Source organism: Chlorocebus sabaeus, chromosome 12 (genome assembly GCF_047675955.1).
Source record: "Chlorocebus sabaeus isolate Y175 chromosome 12, mChlSab1.0.hap1, whole genome shotgun sequence".
NCBI classification, from domain to species: domain Eukaryota; kingdom Metazoa; phylum Chordata; class Mammalia; order Primates; family Cercopithecidae; genus Chlorocebus; species Chlorocebus sabaeus.
In genome coordinates this window covers 18,112,397-18,138,590 of record NC_132915.1, presented here as the reverse complement: position 1 = coordinate 18,138,590, position 26,194 = coordinate 18,112,397, and the positions used below count along the sequence as shown (strand labels likewise).

Below are 26,194 nucleotides of genomic sequence, written 5' to 3'. Positions count from 1 at the left end.
TATCTTCCTGCTATCTCAGGGTAGCAAGTTTCACTGCCTAGCTGTTCTTCTCCATGGAAGAAATCATTATCTAGTCACCCATGCCTGGCTCTATTTTTTTTTGAGATGGAGTTTCGCTTTTGTTGCCTAGGCTGTAGTACAATGGTGTGACCTGGGCTCACTGTAACCTCTGCCTCCTGGGTTCAAGTGATTCTTCTATCTCAGCCTCCAGAGTAGCTGGGATCACAGGCACCCACCCCCACACCTGGCTAATTTTTTGTATTTTTAGTAAGAGACGGGGTTTCACTATGTTGGCCAGGCTGGTCTCAAACTTCTGACCTAAGGTGATCCACCCACCTCAGCCTCCCAAAGTGCTGGGATCACAGGCATGAGCCATCACTCCTGGACTCATGCCTAACTCTTGATGTCATGATATGATTATTCTAGAAAGTTCTTTCTGTTTTGACAAAGCCTGGCTTTCAAGACTACGTTGACTTATGACATAATTCCCTTTTGAATATCAGAAATTGAATATTAGTTTTTTTTTTTTTCATTTTGAACCATTTCTTTAACAATCCTAAAATTCTCTGAGGCATGCTTTTTAGATGTCTCTGGAAGAATAGGGAAAAGTTCAATTTAAGAAAATACAAAACAAAAAGTCAAAGCACATTAAAATATTACAAAAGAGTTATTCTGTTTCATTTTTATCTTCTTACAAGACCTAGGGTGAAACAATAGGCAAATTTGACATACAGCAAATTCTAGCTGAAAACAAAGGATAAAAATATTTATATTTGTTCTTCAAGTTCTTTTTTGTGAGTACCTTTGAACACAGAATTTGTATCAGTGACTTTCTTGTAATTTCTCACACAAAAACAGCTAAATTGGGTCTTGTTTTCAAGGAACTCACCAGGAATGCTGACTTAGTAGTTGACATATCTGCTATTTCCAAATGAATAATATCTGTCCCACCAAAAATAACCCTGAAGCCTTATATACTTTGTATTTCTTTGTGTTGCAATCTTTGGATGAAGAGTACACACTTGTTTCTTTTTGGTATTCTAGTAGTAACATCTCATAGGCAAAAAAAAAGGTACACATAAAAATTGTTATTATTATCGTGGTATGAATGTAACTTTTCTAGTATAAATCTGGGGCAGGCCAAAAGAGAATTTTCAGGAGCAGGACTTGTAATATAGAGATTTTGTGCCATTACTGAAACTTTTTCTTCCTGGCATTCTTTAAAAAGAAACTTTACTGAGATGCCTGGTGAGGTAACAGGAGTGACTTCTCTGGCCAGTATTTAGCTGCCTGCCCAGGGAAAAACTATCTCCCAAGGGCCTGGTTCCTAGGTAGCATGTGCCAAGACACTGAGGACAAAATCTAAATACAATTCTAAAGTATTTGTCAGGTCAATAGTTGATAGTACTAGAAGTATTCAAAAGAAATCATAATATGATTGTGTTGACTTATAGGTAGCTGAAAGAAGTGAAACAAATTTCAGAATCACATGGGATTTTTTCTTCACCAAAGCTTCATTATTTTTCATATTTTCAGTGTTTTAATCATAGAACTATAACTTAAAATACATTTTTTTGGGAAGCTATTATCTCTTTATGCATTTTGAGGTGTGATCTTGCCCATATCGGGGCAAAATACATGTGTGTGTGTGTGTGTGTGTGTGTGTGTGTAGCATCAAATCTCTAGTAAGCCCAGCTTTAATATGGAAGTCATAAGGAGGAGAAACGAGTGAATGTTGCTGAAATTTACTTCATAGATGTTGCTTTTGGAAACTGCTAGTGAGCTAACATACTATCAGTTTTGCAAACTGATCTTTGGAATTCCATAATAAATAAAAAGTTTTAGTCATAAGATTGTCATACGTATTGGAGGAATTACTAGAAGGGGGACATTTCCTTTTATGATGACTATTAATGGCTTTCTCTAGTTTCAAGTATGATCCAATATTTCCTCATCCGTTTTTTCTTCTATTTGTAATAGGTCCTGTGCCTTACTCCAGAAAGTGTTTCTCACCAGCGATCAATAGGATGCAACACACAAAAAGGGCTAGTGAATCTGTTTGTTACAGTCTACTTACTAAGGCTATGGCTACAATACTCCAGTGCTGAAGTCAGTGAAAAGGCATCATCCAAACACAATCCAAGGAAAATGCAAGCTGATACAGCACAAAGATGCTTTGTTTAAGAATGGCAGAAATTTCCAGCAACTATCTGGGAGAAAAAAAATGCAGGATGGGAGGGAATGTAATCAAATAACAAAACAAACCCAAACTAAAAGAGAATCTTTATAAACCAGCACAAGGACACTTTGTTTTTAAGTGCACACAATGAATTTTAAAGATCTTTGTTCAGAAGGGAAATAAAGTATTATGAAGGACTGACACATTTGATGGATGGATGGTTTCTGAAAAACCACATTATCAATTACTTTTTCCTTGTTTGGCTCCAGTCCAGTAATTTTTATTTGAACAAACCACATGCTAGCATGGTTTTGATTGCAGGAAGTGACTGGTTGTTGTTAAAGGATACTATTTCACTGATGAGCTTATCTCTTCCTTCCCCCTCCCCTTTCTGATGGGACTCCGATATGAAAGGCACAGCTTCAGTTGTTATAAACAGAGTCAGGGATTGTTTGATAGACCCACCCGTGTTTTGCTTTCAGCCTTCTGTGGTACAATCCAGACAATGTATTCAGCAGGGCTTCAGAAAAAAACAGTTGAATTCGGTTTATTTCTGTTCTCAACTCTGACATGAAATTTTGATATCTCTGATGTTTGTCTCTCATAAATCTAAGTTTGTTAGCAAAAAACAGTTATGAATATTATATTCTTTTTTATATTAGACTACTATCTCAAGTGAGTCCTACTGAGAAAAAAGAATCTTTATAGAACAGTGAAGCTAAAATGTATCACAGATCTTCTCAAACAATACAATGCCTTGTTCTAGCTTTGCTTGTTTGCTAATCTTATCAAAACAAGTATATCAGAGTATTATTAGTGTAAATATAAGAAACACAGCTAATTAAGCTATATTATTAAGTGCTCTCAGTTTTCCCGTGCAATTAAAGAAAGATTTGGGGGCAGTCATCAGTGGATAGGAAATTATCTATGAAATCAATTGCTGACACACACAGGGCTGTGTGTGTGTGTGTGTGTGTGCGCGCGTGTGTCTGCTAGTCAAGAAAACTTCCTTTGTGACTGAATTTTTTTTGTGTGTTACCATGCCTGAAACTTAAACTATTTCTAAGTTCCCAGGGTATCATGGTAACTATAGGCTTTGGATAGTTAAAATTTAAGTATGTTTCCTAGTTCTACATTTTAAACACTGATTTTAGTGATTATTTCTCTGCTGAGAATTAAAAGTAAAAAGGTGGTCTTAAACAATGGGCCACTTGATTATTCATCAGAACATGAAAACAATTCTAAATGAATTAGAATTTAACCTTGTTCAATGGAAGAAATATAAATTTAGCAACTATTTTGCTGATTTACTAATTCATATTAGTGAATTCTTCTAAAGATCTCGCAACATAGTATATAAAATGTATTATTAACTACAACTCATTCCCTGAAAACAAAATGAAGAAAGTAAAACACATTTCATGTCAAAATTATGTATCTAAATATCTCATTTAGTTCTGATGTGAAGGCAGCTTGGAAAACAGTGAACAAAACAAAACCTTCCAGAAGAAAAAAAAAAGTCCTGGATTTGAATTTGCTGGTTGGCTGAACTTAGACAAGTTAGGGAACCTGAAGCTCCTGGACTCACCTTTAAAAAGAAGATGAGATGGAGATTACGGGATTGTATTCAATCATTTATGTGAGGATGTGTGGCACACTCAATAAATGTTAGCTACCAATGGGGTTGATTATAGAACCTAGCTATGGAATAAATATAAGTCCTTTCCAGGATATAAGAGAGCTTAGTGAGGCAAGATTCATATTAGAGCCTTTCCAGCACTCTAAGTCTTTATATTTATAATATCAAAAACAAAATTATACATCCCTTTATATATTTAAATATTGAGTCGAATTACTAGTTAGTACTCTATTTGCCAATTCTTCCTCCCTAAGCTATGACTTTGTATATATTTGGTTTTAATAATTAGTAAAGTTCTAGTTGTGTATGCAGTAGCTTTACAGATAATAAAAATTTAATTAAACTTACTTTGATGCAACTTTGATTATACATTTTCCTAAGCACTGCATAAATAATTCAAAAATGTATGTGACTAACATCCCTCATTCATCAAAAATCTAAAGTTCTCTCAAATTTTCAAAAGCTAAGTGTTAAATGTGGTTGTGTTAGGGTATTTTAAACATCCTGCTCTAGAACTGATAGAAAATGTACAGTTAACAATACCTTTTGCCCAGTACAGTTGTTGTTACAGTATTTTTTTTTTTTTAAGACAGAGTCTAGCTCAGTCGCCCAGGCTGGAGTGCAGTGGCGCTATCTTGGCTCACTGCAAGCTCTGCCTCTCTCGGGTTCATGCCATTCTCCTGCCTCAGCCTCCCAAGTAGCCGGGACTACAGGCGCCCACCACCATGCCCGGCTAATTTTTTGTAATTTTAGTAGAGGCGGGGTTTCACCATGTTAGCCAGGATGGTCTCAATCTCCTGACCTCATGATCTGCCCACCTCGGCCTCCTAAAGTGCTGGGATTACAGGCGTGAGCCACCGCGCCTGGCCGTTATTATAGTTTTTATAGGTTAGAGGAGATGTCCGAATGTGACTAATTTTTACAACATGATTCACATGTTTACTGTTTTCAGAGCAAGTTGTTAGAGAATGATTGCTGGCCAGCAATGTAAATGTTATAAAAATGTTTCCACATTTAATTTGCAATACATATCTGACAATTCTTTCACATTTTCAATATCTTATGAAAATATATTTATATATGAAAATTGCAATCATAATAAATAATTTTCCGAATGATTATATGTTAAAAATTTCAAGGAATATAAGCTCCTCTAAGGATTTACAAATAAACTGTTTCCTTTCAAGAAAGCATAAGGACTGAATTTCTTAACCTCATAAAGGAAAAATAGTTTTTTATTGCTTTTAAGTCCTTGAGGAAAGTCATTCCTGGAGATTATAAGGTTATTTTCAGAATGAATTCCTTTTAAAAACCTTCATTTCTCTTTAATTTCTCACTGGAAAAATTATAAAAGGTGCCTCAGTCTGGATTACAAATTGGGAATGGAGAGTTATTTTTGCATTTCTCTCTTTCATATAGATGTTGCAAAAATTAGTCAGATTCAGAAATCTACCCTAAGCTATAAAAACACTGCACAGTAGCAGCTGTACTGGGGAAAAAGTATGCCAATCACGCTAATCATAGATTTTTCTATGAGGTGAGAGTAGATGAGGGAAGGAGAATTGCTAGACTGCACGGTGACTGAGTGGCTTCTGCTACTGAGCATTTCAAAGGGGCAGATATAACCAAGGAATGGGGATGCTTGATATTCCACTTTCAGTGTGTGCCCTTCTGACTCATTAATTCCCTCCATCCCCCAGAACTTCAGTAAAAGCATTCACACATGGCTTGGGTCAAGGTACTTCAGAAGAGTATAGGATGTCCCAAAGGGTTGTCTGGTGTGGAAAATGGACAGATGAGCAGGAGGCATACAGTGGAGATCAAGCTTTCATCAGAAACAATAAATGACAGAGAAACAGAGATACTCCCGCAGCAATCCCTGGAGCTACTGAGAAGGATGTTGAACTTCTTATTGTACAGGGGTTGATGGTGAGACATTCTTGTCTAAAGTTATAAAAACAAGGAATCCAGCAGAGGCTGGAGATGAGGGCACCAATTCCCTGACATATGTCCCTGACATATATAACACCTTTCTATACATATACACTCAGATTGTAGAGTTGGTGTGCAGTCACCATGCAGTCTAGCAATTCTCCTTCCCTCATCTACTCTCACCTCATAGAAAATCTACGATTAGCGTGATTGGCATACTTTTCCCCAGAACACCTTTCTATACGTATACACTTAAGATTGTAGAGTTGATACATATACACTAACTCTGAGCCAGGCCAGTCACTTCTCTCCGAGTTACAGTTTTCACATTTTTAAGATGGTCACAACAACACCAGCTCTCCCCATCCAACAAGGTCTTAGAAGCAAGGAAGAGGCATGTGGAAGCACTTTGTAAAGCACAAAGCATGATAATCATTGTAAGGCATTAAAAGGCAGCTCTAGGCTGGGCGCCGTGGCTCTCACCTATAACCACAGCACTTTGGGAGGCTGAGGCAGGTGGGTCACTTGAGGTCAGAAGTTCTAGACCAGCCTGGTCAACATGGCAAAACCCCGTCTCTACTGAAGATATAGAAGTTACCCAGGCCTGGTGGTCACGCCTGTAATCCCAGCTACTCAGGTGGCTGAGACACGAGAATTGCTTGAACCTGGGAGGCAGAGGTTGCAGCCAAGATCCCGCCACTGCATGCCAGCCTGGGTGACAAAGGGAGACTTTGTCTTTTTTTAAAAAAAAAAAAAAAAAAAAAAAAAGCTCTAGTAGAACAGAAAAAAGTGAAATTTGAAAAGTCAAGTTTGATTCCCAAGAGGCCATTGGTTTCTGTGAACCTAGTTTCCTAGTCTGTAAAATGGGGATTTTAATACCCATCCTGCTTCTCTGCTGGTACCTTTACATAGTACCAGAGATAATAATATGTAACAACACTATGTAAACACTCAGGGTTCATACAAAAATAAGGTATCGAATGGTCTCTCTTGCAGACATATTTAATAAAAACCTGTATTAAAAACATTCAAATTTCATTCTATATAAAAGCAAGGAGCAGAAGCAGAGGATGTCCCTATGAATGAAAATTTCTCAGAATATCATTGTCTTTTCGAAAAGTAGTAGTGCATTGGACTAGATATTACACTGTGAATGATGGCTCACTCACACTATTTTACAAGGATTGCTATTAAAGGAAGTCATGTGATTTACCAGAATTGTTCCAGGCTACATAATATTGAGGACAAGTCCTGAATTGAATTATAGCAGTAGGAGCCCACATAGTAGCATTAAGAATATAGTTCCTTACAGTTTAGATCATTTTATGAGACAACTAATCAATTTTCAACAAAATGTGCCTGCAGCCACTTTCCCCAAATAATCTTCACTGAAGGAGTTAATTTTTTCAGAAGTATTAAAAAGGGGTAAGGAAAATATAATCAACCTTAGCAGATGATCCTAATTCAAAATCCATTCCATATGACCAACTCTGAAATGATAAAATAAAACATTTTTTAGAGCAGCAAATGTTTGCATTTAGGGGAAAGGGGTTTAGAGATCATACTTACCTCCCTTAAGGATAAAACACAACACAGATGGGACCAGAAAGGTTAAAGGGGTTAACCAAAGTTAGCCAGGTCATGGCAGACCGTGAATTGACCCCCAGTTCTAATGAAAATAATACTGGACTTTCTAGCCAACTGTGGTGGCTCACATCTGTAATCCCAGAGCTTTGGGAGGCCGAGGCGGTTGGATGGCTTGAGCTCAGGAATTAGAGACCAGCATGGGCAATATGGTGAAATCTCATCTCTACTAAAATTACAAAAAATTAGCCAGGTGTGGTGGCCTGTGCCTGTAGTCCCAGCGATCTGGGAGGCTGAAATGGGAAAATCGCTTGAGTCAGGGAGGTGGAGGTTGCAGTGAGCTGAGATCGTGCCACTGGACTCCAGCCTGAGCAAATAGAGTGAGACCCCCATCTCAAAAAATAAATAAATAAAAATAATACTAGACTCTCATGAATTATTTTCTTGTACAAAGCAGTAAGATGTTTAGTTACACTTTCCTACACCTACCCCATTCCTGCACCACTCATTTCAGAAAGGAAATGCGCAGATTTTCTCCTGTAATGTCTGCCCCATAGGCTGTTGCGATAGTTAGCAAGAGTGGGAGCCTGTGGAAAAAGGCATGGCAACAGCAGCTGCATAGGTGTGAACCCTGCTGTTCATTGAAAGTAAAAGGACTAGGGCTTCAGCACTGTGCATCTCTTTGGGACTTCCTTACTGAGCCTTCAGACACTCTGAGGTCGGAGGCTGAAGGGAGTGAGCCGTGCTTCCTGAAGCTGCGGTAATTCTCAGTTTCAGCTTTTGCACAGTGGCAGCTGCAACACAGTCATCTCCCTGATTCACCCTCTGCCCCCATTTTTGCAATAAAACATCTGCTTGAAAAGGAGTGAACCAGGCAGGTGAGTTGGATAGTGCTCAAATTACATACTTTAATTGAATACTCACTTGTGGAATTCAGGTTCATGCAAGGTATGAAATCAGGAGGTAGAAGAGTTCTGATCTCTGCTTCAGTACTTACAAGCCATATAACCTTGGGTAAGCAACTTCTTTCTGAGCCTCAGTTGATTAATCTTTAAAGTGGGGATAATGATATCTTGTTTGCTTAAAGGCAGGGGAATGAAACAGAAGCAGCTGTTAAAGATCCCTTCTAGATTCTAGAAATTTAAAGATCATCTGAGCTTTCCTCAAGTAAGAGAGTCATTTTTACTAGTGTATTTCTTAGATATGATCTCTGTTATAGAGTATAAATAAGTTCATAGCTCTTTTTAACTATTCAAGACAATTGTTCAGACTAGCAAGAAGTTTAGGGTCTCCCTCAGCTCCATTGTTCACATAAGGTGTGACTATAAAAGTCCTATGCAGACTTATGTTCCTCACACACTCAGCCTTTTATCCCGAAGCACCCCATTAATGCCAGGATGTCTAAGCCAAAAGGAGATTCATATGTTCAATAAAGAGTTACTTCAGAATGAGAAAGATCCATACTTCCTGCCTCTGCATTGCAGCCAGTGAATTTGGGTCACTGGTTCATTCTCCTGTTGACTTTAAGATGAGTTCTAGATAGCCCCTACCACATACACCATACACCACTGTGTCTGCACCATAATCTCTGGGAGGGAAGAGAAAGCTTCAGTGCTCCTTCTTGCCTGCAGACTTCATTAGGGATGAGCTCAAAGTGTTCAAATAATGTAGTGTTTCAATAAGGAAAGTTATTTTGTCCCAGAAGCCTCCTTAGTACCTATGCAAATTTGTCCACTCTACTCCCAAGCTAAGTTCCCTCCCCACAAAAAGGCAAACGGGTATCTACATGCCTTTTATCCATCAAGTTAAGAAGGGACATCCCAACACAAAGATGTCTTGGCAGTCTTCACCACTAAACATCGAGGCAGCTGGCAACAAAGCTCTGCCTAACCGGACAAGTTAAGAAATTTGTCACTCTCTTTAGCATCGATGTCCTTTTTCAATAATGAGTTTTCTGTCCAGTTATCTCTATCTTAACATAGATGGGAGGATGGTTTCTGAGCAAATCAATTGCAGATCTAGAAATGAAAGTGCATGTCCTTGATTCTCTATAATCATTGCTGTTCTAGCTGTATATTCAACGCAGAGCCGGACATTCAGACTTGCACAGGCATCCTCTATCCAAATTAAAATTGACCTGTTACTTATTAGTGGGGGTGAGGTAGTGGCAGTACCAAAGGACGTGTGTGTGGGAAGGGCAGGGTGTGTGTTCCTGTACTCTTTATCAGCTGCCCCCAATTAAAAACAATTGATTATTCTTGAATATGACAAAGGGTACTTTCTTAATCTTAGGTCAAGTGTAAATGTGGGCACCTTATACCAAGTTGATATTTGTAATGATCTTGTCACTCCCTGCTTACGAGCCTTTCTCCCTCCACAATGGCTATTATAATCAGAGTAGAAAATGAATGCTTTTATCAGGCATAAGAAGTTCAATGTGACCAGAACCAGTGATGTAGCCATGACCTAATCTTATATTACTCCATCTCTAGCATGTACCAGTCTTTAAAAAATGCTCACATTCACCAACACTTCCTTAAATGAGGCTTTTGAATCCACCTGAAATTTGCTTCTCAGTGATTTTTGGTTTGGCTGACTCTTTCTAGGCATTCAGGCTTTTGCTTAAATGTCACCTCCTCCAGGAAGGCTTCTATGAACTCCCATCTGAACTAGTTCTACTACTACTGTCACTCCTTCATATTATGCAACTGTTTATCTATCTCCCCCCATCAGAATGTAAGCACCAGCAAGAAAGACACTTTGCTTATGTTGTTTACTGTATCAACTGGGGTCTGATCAAGAGAGAAAAACAGTGATTTCAATAAGGAAAGTTTGATATAAAAAATGATTACCTACAACAGGGAACTGGAGCAAAGGGGGATTGGTAAGAGGTAACGAGAACTCTAAATAATGCAGAAATAGAGATATAAGGAAGAGCGACTTACTAACCCCAGGGCTGAGATGCAGCGCCTCAAAAAGAGTCCCTCCAAGGCTCAGACACATTCTTAGGGCTGGCTGAGATCCAGACTTTGTTGGAGAGGGCACAGTTGTAGCTTTCTGAATAGGTGACCCCTGCTAGAATTCTGCCTTCTGGAACTTGCCAGAAATCCACATTCCAGAACTTGTTGGAAATCCATTCTCTGGGGTTCAAAGGAAAGCTGTTGAGGGAGGTGTCTAATTACAGGCACTTGCTCCAAAGCCACCTAAGGGGCTTCTTGAGGAAGCTGCTGGCTGCTGGGTGCTGCTGCTTGCTACCTGTGCTGTAGCAACCTGCCCAGTATGCACACCAGAGTCAGGAACCAGGAAACCAAACCCTTTCCTCCTGCAATGTCTCTCCAGGACCTTCTATTGACCTACCTTCTGTAACAGCTGGAAAATACTTAAAGGGCTCAGATTCTGTTTCACTAGGCGGGCAATGAGGGTGAATTTGGAGCTAAGCAGCAATATATTAATAATAGCCACTTTTATTGCTAAATCCCCATATTCTGGCACATAGTAGGTTTAATAAATATTTGGTGAAGTAATAAATAAATGATTTACATCTAACCTAAGTGAAAAGCATGCCTGGCATATGTCACTTCAAGATTGGAGCTTTCAGGCCTAGCTTTTAACATGAAAGTTGCTGCCAAGTGCCTCCCACATGAAAACTCTGGAATCCCCCACCTGCCCCCTACTCTGTGGTAGGGATAAGACAAGCCGCCAGATAACATCATAGCTAAGCTCAACAGTGAGAAGTGCAATGAGAGAAGCACAGGCCGAGAAAGGAGACAAAAGTGGCCACGAGCCCCACTTACAGTCTGTGTTAGGGCTAGGGCTGGGCCACCAGTTGCTTCATTTGGCATCTTTCTGAGACATTGAGGTATGTTATATAGCTCTGCCACGTGGCCAAAATATGAAACACATCCAAGGGCTATATTTTAAAATGGAACTTAAAAAATAAAGAAACATCTTGATTTCTCTAGCCAGTTTTCTGTTGACATAAACCGTCGAGAGAGATTAGGCGAAAGATCCCTGCTACAAGCTATTTGATATTTCCTAACAGAGCAAAGTTTCCTCTTTGTCCACTGACCCTTTCAATAGTTCTTCGGGTTCTATCCTTAGAATTCTCGTTTCCTGTCCTGGGAGAAAGCTGCACAGAATTTCAATAAATATGATCCAAATGATGTGGAAACTTTCTATAAGGATATGATGTGGTGTTCATTCATTAATGCCATCAACAAATATTTACTGAGCACCAACTACCAGACAGTGATGGCAGACATAATTTGGGGTGTTTGGAGTGCAACTGTGAACACAACCAGGTCCCTGTTCTCATGGAACTTGCTAACATTCTGGCTAAAATAGAGAATATGGAACTTCCTACAGAGGCACTGTGGGTGATTTCACAAACCATTGAAAAGCTCTAGTGGGAGCAAGCAAATAACCAACCTTACAATAAAACATGGTTGTTGCTGGTGTTCTTAGAAACTTTGCTGTCCTCGTGTACAAATTGTATCACTCGAGTCTTCTAACTTTTGATTCTTGGGAAGGTTTCAGAGCAGTGCTGTCTAAGGGAAATATGTGAGCCTCATAATTTAAAATTTTCTAGGAACAAAGTTAAAAAAGTAAAAAGAGACTGGGCGCAGTGTCTCACGCCTGTAATTCCAGCACTTTGGGAGGCCGAGGCGGGCGGATCACCCGAGGTCGGGAGTTCAAGGCCAGCCTGATTAACATGGAGAAACCCCGTCTCTACTAAAAATACAAAACTTAGCTGGGCGTGGTGGCAGAAGAATCGCTTGAACCTGGGAGGCGGAGGTTGCGATGAGCCGAGATCGCGCCATTGCACTTCAGCCTGGGCAACAAGAGCGAAACTCTGTTTCAAAAAAAAAGAAAGTTAGTGTGTGCCTGTAGTCCCCACAACACTGGAGGCTGGAGGCTGAAGCAGGAGGATAGCTTGAGGTTAAGAGTTTGAGGCTTGCCTAGGCAACACAGGAAAACCCCCATCAATACAATAAAATAAATAGAAACAGACAAATTAATGTTACTAGTATTTTTGAGTGATTCAAAATATCACAATTTTGACATAACTATAAATTATGGAGCTGCAGTTTTTTCACATTAATTTGTTCAAAATTCCACATATATGTGTACTTACATAGCACATCTCATTTTGAATTGGACACATTTCAAGTGCTCATCAGCCACATGTGGCTAGGTATGGAACAGCAGAGGTTCAGAAAACTGCCAAAAGGAGTTCTCTGTCCTCTTATTTTGGGGATGGAGAAGAAAAATATTTGCCGAATTGAAACATTCTGTGAACTTTGGCTCCGGGTTTTTAGTATGAAATTAGAGGCAGGTGAAGACCACCATAGCCTTCCTTTGCACCAGCTCAGTGCAGTGGCCAGAACGGAGGTTCACAGAACGTGCTCGGTTGGACATTAAGTCACTAAGTCGTCCACCGAGGAAAGGGATATCATTAAGAAGAATAGTTTTCCACTAACGCCAAACCGACAGCATCATCTCATCCAACAGGTCAAGTTACAGTAGGCAAGCACGCCTAGAAATAAGCGTCTAAAACCCAGTCTGTTACATTAGCCAATACTCTTCTTGACTTTTTCCGAATTTTTTCCCTGTCCCCAAGATTAGGTTCGCTAGGAAAGACTGCGAGCCTCAGCGGCCTCCCCTTGAACTGGGGCGCTGCCCCCAGCTGGACATGGACTAAGGATGGAAGGGTGCACTGACGGGGGCCGCCCCCATTTCCCAGGCCCCTCCCTAGTGGTGCCCCTCCTCAGCCATGGCTGCCCCTTTCTCTCCTCCCCCAGCATCTGCCCCTGGGGCCACCCCCACCTTTCCGCCATCTCTCGGGCCCGCGTGGCATCCTGCTCTGTTTTAACGGGGATAAACTTGACTTGCTTCTCTCAAGAGCGGGAAAAAGGGGCGCAGTCTTGGTACTGATCTGGGGGAGGGAACGTCCCAGGGCGCGCAGGGGCGTTTTCTAACCGTGCCCCGTCGGCCTGCTCTGTTAGGTACCGAACGTCTGCGGGGTTCACGTGGCCCAATCGGCAAAGTTTCTTTGGAGATCCAGCGTCTCTGATTCCCGGATCTTCAGCCTCACCCAGAGACCCCACGGTTACTGCCCTGCGACCTCCTGATGGAGCGTCGGGATGCGCTTTCTCTCCGAGTGCCCCCGGGGGTGGAGGGAGGGAAGTCTGTTTCGGGACTAAATGGCAATCACAGCTCCCGCGGGGCTCGGAGGTACGAGCTCCCCGCCCACGCCGCGGCCCCGGCCCCAGCCAGCATCTCGCGACTCCATATCTGGCTCTAAACAAGAACAGGGGACCGAGTCCGCGTTCACACGGAAAATTATGCTGGCTCCAGCGGCGCGTAAAATTGATGTGAACCGAACGAAGTGGGATCAGCGTGATCCTCCCTCTCTTGTCTCAACAGGGGTTTCGGCGCGTTACACAAGGCCGAGCTTGTCTCTTTAAGGAGACATTGGACCCTAATTAGTCCGCATTCCTGGCGCGGCTGCTGAGCTAGGGGCCGAAGGTGTCTGGGTTGGGAGACGGGTGGGCGGGAGGACGAGACTCGGAAGGAGATCTTCTGACCAGCCCCCAGGCTCACCGCCCCCTCCACCCTCTTTATTTTGCCGCCACCACCGCCACCAACACCTAATTCTGAAGATGCAGCCAGGGCAGCAGCAACAGCAGCAGCCGCGGATTCTCTCAGCCCCACGTTACTTTGATTGACAGCTGAACAAATGTTTCCCCGGTTCGAACGCTCGCGCTAAGGAACGACAGCCAAGGCGAAGCTCCGCCTTGGGCGGGCCATCTCCGCCCCGCCTCCGCCAACCTCATTCCTCTTCGTTAATTGGTCGGAGCTACAGGCGACGCCCGGCCCCCACGTGGGTTTCAGCTGGGTTGGCTCCTCCCCGCTGGCTTGCCATTTGTCAGCAGTGAAATGATGGGCACTAACATAGAACGGCGATTAATGTTCATCCACCTCTGATTGGTTGCTGGAGACGCCTACCGCAACGGGGGTGGGCGGAGCGCTTGGAGAGCGCCCCAGAGCACTCGCGTGGCGGGCCGGTGATTGTAGTCAATCTGGCAGTATTCTCAGGCAGGGTCGCCCGGGGCGGACTACATCTCCCGGGATGCTCCACGGCCCCCTCCGCTGAAGGTTGTGAATATGTATCAGAATGTTAATGATTAGCTGCTGCTAAATTTGGTCAAAGAAGTCACCTACACAGAGCGTGTTGTTAGAGCTGTTCTGAGCGGGTGTTTGGGTTGTTGGCTGCTTTCTTCCCCCTTTCTCACACACTTGTATATTATTTTGAGGTGGTGTTCGCAGAGTTTGAAAGGAGAGAGAATTAAAAAAAAAAGCCGCAAGCGTTTCACTCTTTTATTTTTATAATCCCCTTCAATTTGGGGTTAAAAAAAAGACAAGAAAACAGGAAGGAAGAAAAATAAGGAAATGAGATGTGGTAAAAGAAGCTAAAAGGTGCCTTTTAAAAGATCGTTGCTGTGAAGTGAAAAAAATCTCCAGAGAAACCAAAAAGCACCGCCGAGACCTCTTCCGAACCAAAGGAGTTTGTGTTTGCTTTTAGGGAAGAAGAAAGATCATTCATTCGGAGGAATAACAACCAATTAAAAGACAAATAAAAAAAGTTTGGAGTGGGACGCAGAGCGAGCGAGCGGCGCTGCCGGCGGGCGGTGGGGCGCGGAGCTCGCACTTTCCCGGCTGGGTGAGCGGCTGCCGCGGCGCCGGGCTCGGCGGGTGCGCCTCGGCGGAGCTGAACGTCGGAGCGTTGCCTCGGGAGACGCGCGCCGGACAATGCCCGCGGCGGGCCAGTGACGCCCGCGGGGAATGCGGAGCGGCCCGGCTGCCGGCACCCAGCCGCCGCCGCGCGTTCCTGCCGCCCGTGTCACGCGAGACCCGGCGGGGGCCGGGACCGCCCGAGCCGCCCCTCAGACCGAGCCGGCCGCCTCCGCCGCCGCGGCCGCCTCCTCTTCGGGGCCATTAAAGCCAATGAGCCGCGCGCCTCTGCCGAGCGCAGCCAACTAAATCGGCTTGGATGATTCGCGACCTGAGCAAGATGTACCCGCAGACCAGACACCCGGTGAGTGCGGGCAGCGGGGCGCGGGCTCGCCGGGCGCTGGGGGATTCCCCGCGTCGCCCCCTGCGCACCGAGTTGTGTCTTTGGGCCGGAGGGGCGTGGAGAGCCGTCCGAAATCGGCGCCCCGCGCCGGGAGCCGCCCGCCCGCCATCACCCCCAGCCCCCGGCGTGGTGGCCCTCGGAGGGGGTGCGGAGAGGCAATTGAGTTGTAGCCATTTTCTTATTGTTGTCTTTGAAGCCCCTGGAAGCCGCGCCGAGCCGTTTGCGGTCCCCGCGCCGCGACTCCTCGAGGGGGGGCGGCGAGCGATGAAGGAGGCGCGACTCCGCGCCCGGGCGGGGAGGGCGCCCTCGGCGGCGGCGCTGCTGGGCTGGCTGCAGCTCGGAAGTGCGGGGCGCCGGCCCCTCTCGCCGCGGGCCCCCGGGGCGAGCGAGCGAGCGAAAGAACGAGTCGAGAGGGTGGCTGCTACCCCCCTCCTTCCCCTGCCTGACCGCAGCCCGACGCCATGGCGCGGGTACCCCCGACGGGCCAGTTTCGATTCCGGGTGAGGAGGGAGTGGGCGCGGCGCGCGGGTCCCTGGGCGCCCGTCTTTGGCCGGGGAGGGGAGTGGGGCTCGAACCCTCGGGGTCCGGGGCGCAGAGGGAGGGCTGCGGGCGGGAGTACGCGGAGGCCCGGGACCACCTCGAAACCAGCCCCTGCCTGGGCTGTTGGGCGTGAGGAGGGTTGCGGGAGGAGAGTTTAATCGCTCTTTGCTTGCGTGCGCGATGACCCCCCCAACTCCCCGCTAACGCCGCGTGGTATGTTTTCTCCGTCTCCCTGCTTCGCCTGTGATGTGGGCTAATTAAATATTTTATTGTTGTTCTTCAGGCACCGCATCAGCCTGCTCAACCCTTTAAATTTACAATTTCCGAATCCTGTGATCGGATTAAGGAAGAGTTTCAGTTTTTACAGGCTCAATACCACAGGTAACGATATTGACTTTAGCTGATCCTCCTGTTTGCTTAGCTCTTGTCTCCCCCACAAATAAACACAAACACCCTCCTCCTTTTTTGTGGGGGCGTCACAAAGGTATTATTTTTTTTTCTCGGTGGGCAGAAAGGGCAAATCAAGGCCTCCTTCCTTAGGCAGGTGTAAATAAATTAAACATTTCTTTTTTCTACCGTAAATAAAAAGAAGGCAGAACAATCGAAACTGGGGAGACTTGGAAAACGCTGAGGCCAAACTTTCGATATTGATTTATTGGGGCCAGGAGAATGAAAGGTTGGGGAGATTCTGGGGCCTTCTGACATCCTTAGTTCTTTATGACCCCGGACTTGGTTCCTTCTCACTTCTTTTTGCCATTCCACTGAAGAGCTGAGAGCCCAGGGAAGTCGGAGTGAGCGATTTCATTACTTTTATGCTGAAAAAAATGTTTTCATCTTATAGACGATTTTTAGACTTAGGGTGCCTTTGAGACATTTTTCTTTGGCTGGCTTTTTAATGATGCCTAATTCTTATTTCATAAATACAAGAACCAAAACAAGCCGCTGAACCCGATTGACACTTTGCCCTGGGTGGTGGTGTTCCACTTGTCTGTGTGTTTTGGAGGGAAAAAAACAAGACATCATTCATAAGACATGCTTGATTCGTATTTCCATTAATCTCTTTGTAGAACATGAAAGAAACTCCCTTGTGACATTTTGGAGGACTTATTTGTGCTTGTATGTGCAGTCATTATTGAGGTTTATTTTCGTGTTTGTTTTATTAAGTGAATATTCAATTCTGGAGGAAGTTCCTGAATTAAACTGATTAGAGGATTTGTTTCCTTAAAACTTAATTAAAAAAAAATCCTAAAAACAAAAACCACATATACGATCCTTATTGAAGGGGCAAGTCCAGACTGGTTCCAGTGACCCCCTTCCCGAACTTCCCTTTCCATAATGATGGGGGTATTTATTTAAGATTGTTGATTTAGTTGTTTGTAAGTGAGATTTAAAATATGTGTTTAAGAGTTGAAGGACGTAAGTTAAGATCATTGTACTTAGAGTATCTTATGTCTTGAACAGTCTGAAGCTGGAATGTGAGAAACTCGCCAGTGAGAAGACAGAGATGCAGCGGCATTATGTCATGGTAAGAAAACCATGTCACAGATTCAAAGTGCCTATTAGTTTGGAATACCAAAAACAAGAATACGTTTAAATTGCTGGAGGCTGCAAGATAGATCACAGTCACCCTGCCAGTGCAGTTGAAGTTGTGGGAATGTGTCTGTTAGCAACCTGTAATTCTAGGATGTTATAACCTGCCTTTGACAACTGGCTTGGATTGGAATTTTCAGAAAGTTCAACCTCATGGGGTATAATTTTCTGTGTTTTCTTTTTACAGATAGAAAAAAAAAAATAAAAACAAAACCTCGTTTGTTTTGTTTAGTCACAAGCAAAAATGTTTTTGTGTTAGTGGTTTTCTTTGTTGTTTTATTGCTCTTGCTCCTAACAACTTTAGCCAGTTTTTCTGTATGCTGTTAACATTTTAATGTCTTATTTCTTTGAAAAGGAGTGATGGATAAGGAAAGACAGCAGACCATTTTTCAAATTTTCTTCTCTTTATGTTACTATTACATTTGTATTTGCGTGTTTTCAATTTCTGTAGTGTTATATTGGTTTGAGGAACGTCATAGTCTCCTGTATAACTGATTTATTCTGCCAGAATTTCTATGCCAGTTATACTACACGTTCAAAAAACCAGATCTGCCTTTACAGAAGTATTATGAAGCATATTTTTATGATTGTCCGAGAAAGCTCCAGAGTAACCCACTCATTTATTTTTCTATCCAGCTTTTTTGCTTTAAATGTGAATATGAGCAGTATACTAACAAATCAAAAATCAAACTCTTAAGTAGCATCACCTTTTCCAACCTTCCTTTCAAAACATCAGCGTTTGTATAAGACATTCTTTGCTGTTAACTTGCCTGCTGTGCCTAGGAATTAAGAATCCATAGGATACCAAATTTTCATCAGACTTTTTTGATGCATCTGCTTGGGATGTATAAAGACAACTGGAGATGTTAAGAATGCTGTGTTTGAATTTAATTTTTCTTAGTTTTGTGAGTATTCTCTTTGAATTTGTGTCTTAAGGTGGTTAAAGATAGCGATGGGCTCTTGATTTATTGGCGTAGGTTATATGAAGATACTGGTTTAGGTGAGACTTTTATGTTTGGTTCAGATTTACTTGGGGCATTTTGAACAAACTAGGGAGATTGTTTGATGAAAGTCACGCATTTAATTGCTTTTCCTTCTTTGACAGTATTATGAAATGTCCTATGGGTTGAATATAGAAATGCACAAGCAGGTAAGTTATTTCTTTTATAACCATTTTAAATGTCAGTAATACTGGTATACTTTGAAAAGAAAATTGTATGTTTTTGCAGTTTTATTCTGCAAGCCGTTGTGGCTACCTGTATTTAAAGGACTGGGTAGTGAAGAAAATACTGTTTTTTCAAGTGTGGCTTCCCATCTTTCTTTCATATTATCCTAATTTTTATAATTTAAAAATGTTATTTTAAAAAGTCAATACATATTAAACTTTGTACACTTTCAAAAGCAGGATGCTAAATTTTAAAATCCTCTTGTTATTCTGAAAGAGTTGCTTTATGTATTTTGGGCATTGCAAACTTGTCTTGTGAAAGAGCTTTTCTTGGAAAATATTAAAAAGTAAAATTAAATTGTGTGGCGCCTTCATTGGCTTGATGTGAAAGAATGGATAGAGGGTGAGCTGGGAGGATGAAAATGAAATCTGTGGAGTTACAAAGGAAATTGATGTAAAATCCTTGTACTGGTCCCCTGAGGCTACTTAGTTGGGTCTTACCAAGAACTATAACCGTTACTTCCAAAATTTGTACAGAGTAAATGAGCCTGACAGGAGGATGTGATAAGGTTCAACATTGGGTCTTGAAATCTAGCAATTAGTTCGGTAGCAAAAAAAAAAAAGATAATGATTAGTCAGAAAGCACTGAGAGATATGACTCAAACAGCCTTCTTTTTGTGCAGGAGACTGAATAATAAAATGGTTTGGCTTAAATTTCCTAGACAGAAGAATAGCAGCACATATATATCTCTCTATATATACACACACAGATATACATACATATATATAAAATGTTGTTTGGCAATAATAATTTCTCTAGGAAATATTTATTTTTGGTGATCTCCTAGTGGAAGTGCTTCAGGTCTCATCAGCCATTTCAGAATAGGTATGTGTTTGCCTGCTGGGAAAAAGACAAGGGAAGACTTACTGCTTTTCATTTCTTATTTATGGTCAAGGTGGATGTCATTACTTTCTAAGTTGAGAAAACATGGAATGAGCACATACTATTAGGCCTTCACTATTTATGGATTCCTTTTTGGGTATAGTTATTTTCCGCATGCTCAGAACATCCCCAGATAGTAGATCTTTAAAAGATGGCTGTTGGACAATAAAGGCAATCTGATGAATAGCATTTGAAAACAAAAAGTTGGAAAAAAATGAGACGTTGCTTACACTGAGGACTTTTAATTTCAGATACTGTTTTACTTTGCATGGTATTTGGTTATGTCAATATTAGCATTATAGTATAGTTTGAATGGTCTGTTGAAATTAAATTCTTATTTTGGCATCTTTGCCATTTCTGTTTAGATTAGTAATGTAAATATCTTCTGCTTAAACAAAATCTGTTCAGTCTGATGGATGGACTTCTCTTAGTTCTACCTTACAGGAATAAATTACATGAGAGATACTGTTCGTTAATTATCTCATTACATTTCCTTTGAGGTCTGGATCTTGTATGTGTCTCTTTGTCCACACCCCACCCTCCAAAATTAATTAGTGTCTTTTTAAAGATTGGACCAGATGATTAATTTAGTCCCTTTATTTCTCCTTCTGTATCTTGTTTACCCTAACCACTTAGTTTCCAGGTCTCCTTGTACCATCTACATTTGTAAGAAGCACATAGCTTGTATTTGGCTGTATGTATTTCTTTTTCAAGGGGGTATATGAGATCCCTTAATTTTACACATTTTATACCACTATAATTCTGTCATCTTCTTGTCCAGCTGGCCTCAAATGCCATCCATTTAAAATTGAGAACAGTACATTTTCCCTTTTTTTCTTTTGCTTTTAAATTCAATCATATCAAGAATCCTGAGGGCAGTTTATCACATTATGAAATACAGACAGCCCTGCAAACCACCTACTTATTATATTTTCTTTCTTTCTCCCCCTTAAGCATAGAGGCATATCTGTCTTTATTTGTTTTCCTAGGCAGACAGCCTTAGTTCCTCTTAGCCTCTCTTCCAGATGTACTCGCTGGATACCCTTGTAATGGAAAGCAGCAATAATGCAGGGAAGTTGCCCTGCGGCATAATTGGGCCTAGTTCTCAAGATCGGGTTAGGTTTATTCACTTATTAGATTTGTGTCTCGAAGGGTTCAAGAGTAGGAGTCCCGGGAGTCCTTGGAAGTACCCTAGTAATTGGTGGCCCTGATATTTGAAACCTTTGTGTATTTTTTGGTTAACGTTCCTGTTCTTCTTGGCTGCTGCTAGCCACAGAATATTTATTTTTAGAGAAATTTTTCATTGGAACAGAAAATGATGGTTGTGATGGAGTCATGACTCTGTGACTTAGCAAATTGATAAAAGGATAAAAGTATGAAGTGAAGACAAACAGGGTGGAGGTCGGTATTCTCCCTCCTCCCCTTCCTATGTGATGCTCGTCATCAGTCACCCTGTGTTGATTCTGATAGAGAACTATAAAATGAAACCTATGGGGAATTTGTCATTCTGAAATGAAAGCTAATGTAATTAGTACCAATTAAAGTACATTTAGTAAATTGGATTTACTCTTAATTAAGCCTGCATAATGTTGCCAATTTTTAACAATTATGTTTGAGAACATAATTAATTTAAATTTTGGTAACTGAGTAAATAGCATTAGTCTGGTAGAATTAGTGGAATTTTTTTTTTAAAGGAGAACTTGGTGACATGACTTGGAATTGGAACATAAAATATGAATCTAAATTTCTGGTAATCTTTAGGATTGATAGAGCTAAGCAGATGAAGCAAAAACAAAACAAAACAAAACAAAACAAAAAAACCCCAGAAAAGTTAGGATGGAGTATTCTAGGCTATAATGGGAATGAATGCTGTGCCACTGTCTCAAGTTCTAGCATAAAAGTGAAGATGACAAATAGGACGTGGTTAGAAATGGTACATGTTTTAGTGTGACGTCTTCAAAATGGAATTTTTAAAAATGAAAGAACATAGGCCTTTATTCCCTAAGGATTTCCCTAAGTGTGCGGTTTTTGTTTTTTGTTTTGTATGAGACAGCTGACCCAGGATTTAGTTGTTAAGTTTTTCTGCTGATTGTTCTTCTTTGTAAATACAGGGTGACTTCTAAATGGGTCAGTGGTGATGGGGGCAGTGGGATGATGCGTGGAGTTGCTGGTGTTACTAAATGCTGCTTGTTCCCATCTTTCACCTGTAATGCTGTCATTAAAGAAGTCCTTACTGAGGGACTCTGACAGCAGTGGTTGCCATTCTAAAAAGTGAGTATTGGATGTAGATTAGGAACAGTAGGTGTGTGAATTAAACCTATACGAACTATAAATGGCGATGAACATGCCACCTTTTGAAAGGCGGAGAATGAGAACATCTATGCCTTCCTTAGAGTTAATATTCTACAGTGTGGAAGCCTCTTCATTTGAATTTTAGTAATCATTAGGAAATTTTAGAAATCTGAAACACATGGAATCTAAAAGTAAGTACTGCACATTTATGTATGTTTTATATGTGTGTATTTTTATATGTGTGTGTATTTGTGTGTGTGTGTGTATATATATATATTTAATCAAAGCAAGAAAACTCCTGTTTCACTTAAAGCCATGTAAATTTTATTACGAGACTTGGGCCACAACCATTTGAGTGCTGCTAAAATATTAATTGAATAGAAATGAAAGGGCCTTGCCAACTGATAGGATATCATAATCATAGCCTCTTTGGTCGATGGTAAATGATGATAAATGACATTAGGAACCTTTTAGCAAACTGTAATAACTACAAGGAGGGAAGCAGTATGGATTTGCATTATATCTGATACCCTCTAGTACCAAGTGGATTGCCAATACTGCTTGTTTAGCATTTTCTAAGGGCAATAAGATATTGATTTCTGACTTACAAGGAACAGCTCTATTTTCACCATTGAAAAGTATTGCAGGTTGTTAAGAAGAAATTGACTTGAAGAGGCCGACTGCTGCCCATCATGGAGCAAATAAAGCAAAACTGCCGAAGCATGGTGGAGCAGCGAGACGGGCCCTCAGCAATTTGTTGCTATTAATTTACCATGCTCGACAGCAAATCAATCGGCATCTACTTCATCTGCTGGAGAAAATGCTGTCCAGGGCAGATAAAAGGCTCGGCATGGTACAGAGAATAGACTGGATTGGCCAAAAGCAGGCTGCAGTTAATGTGTAAATAAGTGAAATCAAGGCCACTGTTGCAGAGGAAGCTGTTGTTAATTAGGTTGGTGTTTTTTAGTGAACTATTTTAGAAAGCAGCTAGGATTTGGAGAGTAAGAAGAGATTTATTGAGATTGAAGTAGTATATGACTGGCATGACATTCTAGCCTTGAGTGTACTTGATTCTAGGGTGCAGTAAATTTATTTGGTGACACTGCTTGCTGTGGAGTTCATCGAAAAAGTTCGATTTAGACCAAATTTCCCTTATAACCTTTTTTTTGAACCTTGCCAGTTTTTTGCACATCTTCCGTCTTACTGTGTATTCTTAGATTTAGAAGAGTAGATGGAGGAGTAGGTGTTTTCGTATGGAGGCACAAATGTGTCTGTTGTATTCTCACCCAGTGCTTTTTTTTTTCAGAGATAGGTATAACTGAACTCTTGTATAATAATAGAGTGGACTATCATCGAAGATGGGGTGTTCTAGCTGAAAGTAACTAGTAAACAAAGGAAGATTTTGCTGACAGAACTTTATCTTGCTCCATAAACATTAGGAAATAACAATCTAGAGGGCCTGAATAGTGGGTGGATACTACTAGACTATAAAATCTCAAAGATTGCAAGTGAAATTTTGATGCCTGCATGAACTTCAGATGCAATTATAAGATCATGTGTGTGGGGGTGGGAAGGGTTCTTTTGTTTTTGGTTTTCATTAAGGTTTAAAGCCACCTTTTCTAATTTAAGATTATTTACACTCTGATAATATGCCACAATGAATGTTAACGGAGTGGAGGGTATTGGTGGTTCCCCCCGCCCTTACTTCTCATTTGGGCATTTTAAAATAGGAGGCCAACTTCATTTACTCCTGTTTAGTAAATCTAAATGAGTGTGGGTTTTAAATTAGATTTTTTCCCAAAATCCTTCAGAGGGTCTAGCTTTAGGGCAGTTGATAAGTAAGTGGAAGCACCTTGGGCAGGACCCAATGAGCTGTCGTTTTACTTATCACAGCACCTGCACGGGGAAGCAGATCTAGAGGATGAAATTTAACCTGTTAGGGTGTGTGTATGTTTTAGGGTACGTGTTTTCCGAATACTGTGGGGAGTTCCCTTTTTCCTTCTGCTATGATGGATTCTTTTGTCTTTCTAGAGATATCATAGGAGGATGTCTGTGGATTTTTCACCTAAGGCAGTGATTCTTAAGTGAAATTGGAATTTCCTTTCAATAGAAGTAAACGTTTATTACATACCTGGCTTGCGCTTACCACTGATCTGGGCACACTGCCAAAATTCTTATCTTTAGTTCTCATAATGATCCTAAGAGAGGGATTATATCCATTCAAAAGTTGATTAAACAGGGTCAGCTCTGCACAAGGTGATATAGCTAATAGTTGGTGGATTCAGGACTTCAAATAAATTTACCTGGGAGGATATCTCCAGGGAGATGGGTTTGCCATGGGTTAGAGATTCAGGCCCCAGTTCATTCCTGGAATAGAGAGTCCCTGGACTTTAGGCTCATACGGAGAACCTCTTGAGTTGGGGGATTCTCTGCAACTGCCTAGAGTGCATGGGTGGCTCAGCCTGCCCTCTGCATCCAGACTGCTTTCAGTGGGTGAGAGGGTGAGGTTGCTTTCACTTGGAATCTCCTACAGAAGGGCTAGGAGAGCTGCTTGCTTATCAAGATGGAATTTGCTTCCTCCCTAGGCAACCTATTTCTCATTTGTTTACAAACTTGTTCTTCTCTTTAACTTTTATCTTTTCCTGTGGCTTATGAGAGTGCCTACAGACAAGGGGCTGTTTGTTAATCACCATCTTGTGAGCTTTTGAAGGGGGAAGCTGGGAGGGGAAAATGTGATGTTTTGTAGCCTCTTTGTAGTTTAGAAAGAGGTTCATAGATGCAGGAAATCACACAACTCAGTTTTAAATGAAGGCAGATGTTTTGCTTTTACTGTTAAAGGAATTTCTTTTTTTTTTTTTTTTTTTGAAACAGAATCTGGCTCTGTCGCCCAGGCTGGAGTGCAGTGGCCGGATCTCAGCTCACTGCAAGCTCCGCCTCCCGGGTTTACGCCATTCTCCTGCCTCAGCCTCCCGAGTAGCTGGGACTACAGGCGCCCGCCACCTCGCCCGGCTAGGTTTTTTGTATTTTTTAGTAGAGACGGGGTTTCACCGTGTTAGCCAGGATGGTCTCGATCTCCTGACCTCGTGATCCGCCCGTCTCGGCCTCCCAAAGTGCTGGGATTACAGGCTTGAGCCACCGCGCCCGGCCTGTTAAAGGAATTTCTTTGCAGCATTCAAACAAAAGGATAGTTCCTTTTCACTGCCCCTTAATCCCTGCTGGATATTGTTTATTTTTATGTATTATTTTGATGGGCAAAGTTCTTTGTATCTAGGTATGTATCACTTTGAGCTGCCTAGGACTGATGGGCCGGACTAATGAGCTACATCTTTAGGTGCTGTTGCAGCACTGGTGAAGGAGACAGTGCAGGCACCAGCCCATTGTTCTTCACATTCTTCATTTAATCTTTGCTTTCCTAGAATATGTCTTTTTTATTTCTTCTTCTTTTTTTTTCTTGTGCTATAAGATAGGTAGAGGAAACCAGTTGGGAATTAAAAGTTTAAAAAAATGCATTTATAAGTTATTTGTGTTTGTTTTTAATGTGGCCTTTTTTTTTTTTTTTTTTTTGCCTTTGATATGATTTGATGGTTTGGTTTACCACTTCTGGACAGCAATAATGTATTTGGTGGTTAGAGAAAAGAGGGACAGGGATGTGAGTTCTAGAAGGCACTTTCTTGATGCCTCTGCACACCCTCTTCAAATGACTTCAGCGTTCCAGCAGTGGTGGTAGATTCAGTAGTCCTATACTGGCTAAGTGATTATCAGTTTTGTAAGCCGGGCTGTTGGAGAGAAGCAGGGGGCAGCACATTTAGGCATGGGCAATGGAGTATTTACACTGGTAATGACAGTTTGCAAGGCTTAGGACTTGTTCGAAGTAAGTACACTGCGAAGAGTTTATGAAATTATCACTCTAAAGGGGAAGGGCCTCAGAAGTTTTAGTCAAAAGCAAAAGTTAGAGCTGTTTTGCCTTTGCCTTCGTAATAGCTGTCAGTGGTAGTTGTTTTCTGTCTGTGAAGAGGGATTTAGCTGGCATTCATCACCACAAATCTATATACTCTCTCTGTTTTCATGGGAACTGACCCAGCATTTATGCCAGGCTCTTGCTATTTCTATATCATTGAGCCAAAACTTATCTGTGGAGAGCTGCACTGTGTAACCCTTATTCCATCCAGGGGTGACACATGGGCAGGGTGTGG

General features: G+C 41.8%; 1 protein-coding gene and 1 long non-coding RNA gene across 13 annotated transcripts in view; one reads left to right on the top strand and one right to left on the bottom strand.

Moving 5' to 3' along the window:
• The window catches only part of LOC140713039 (uncharacterized), a 45,603-nt gene extending 34,717 nt beyond the window's left edge, over window positions 1–10,886 (bottom strand). The window contains exon 1 of the long non-coding RNA XR_012094922.1: window positions 10,280–10,886. This is a non-coding gene — a long non-coding RNA (uncharacterized lncRNA). The remainder of the gene's footprint in view (window positions 1–10,279) is intronic.
• A 3,658-nt stretch (window positions 10,887–14,544) lies between these two features.
• TLE4 (TLE family member 4, transcriptional corepressor) overlaps window positions 14,545–26,194 on the top strand; it is a 158,383-nt gene continuing 146,733 nt past the window's right edge. For 6 of the 12 annotated variants that reach the window (XM_037998539.2, XM_007969566.3, XM_007969568.3 and 3 more), the window contains exons 1-4: window positions 14,546–15,432; window positions 16,295–16,392; window positions 17,473–17,536; window positions 18,707–18,751. In XM_037998539.2, the coding sequence (XP_037854467.1) occupies window positions 15,388–15,432; window positions 16,295–16,392; window positions 17,473–17,536; window positions 18,707–18,751 (252 nt within the window). In that variant the 5' untranslated portion in view covers window positions 14,546–15,387. Of the gene's footprint in view, window positions 15,433–15,707; window positions 15,972–16,294; window positions 16,393–17,472; window positions 17,537–18,706; window positions 18,752–26,194 lie in introns of those variants that run through there. The other 6 variants (XM_037998540.2, XM_037998542.2, XM_037998541.2 and 3 more) reach the window with 4 other exon arrangements.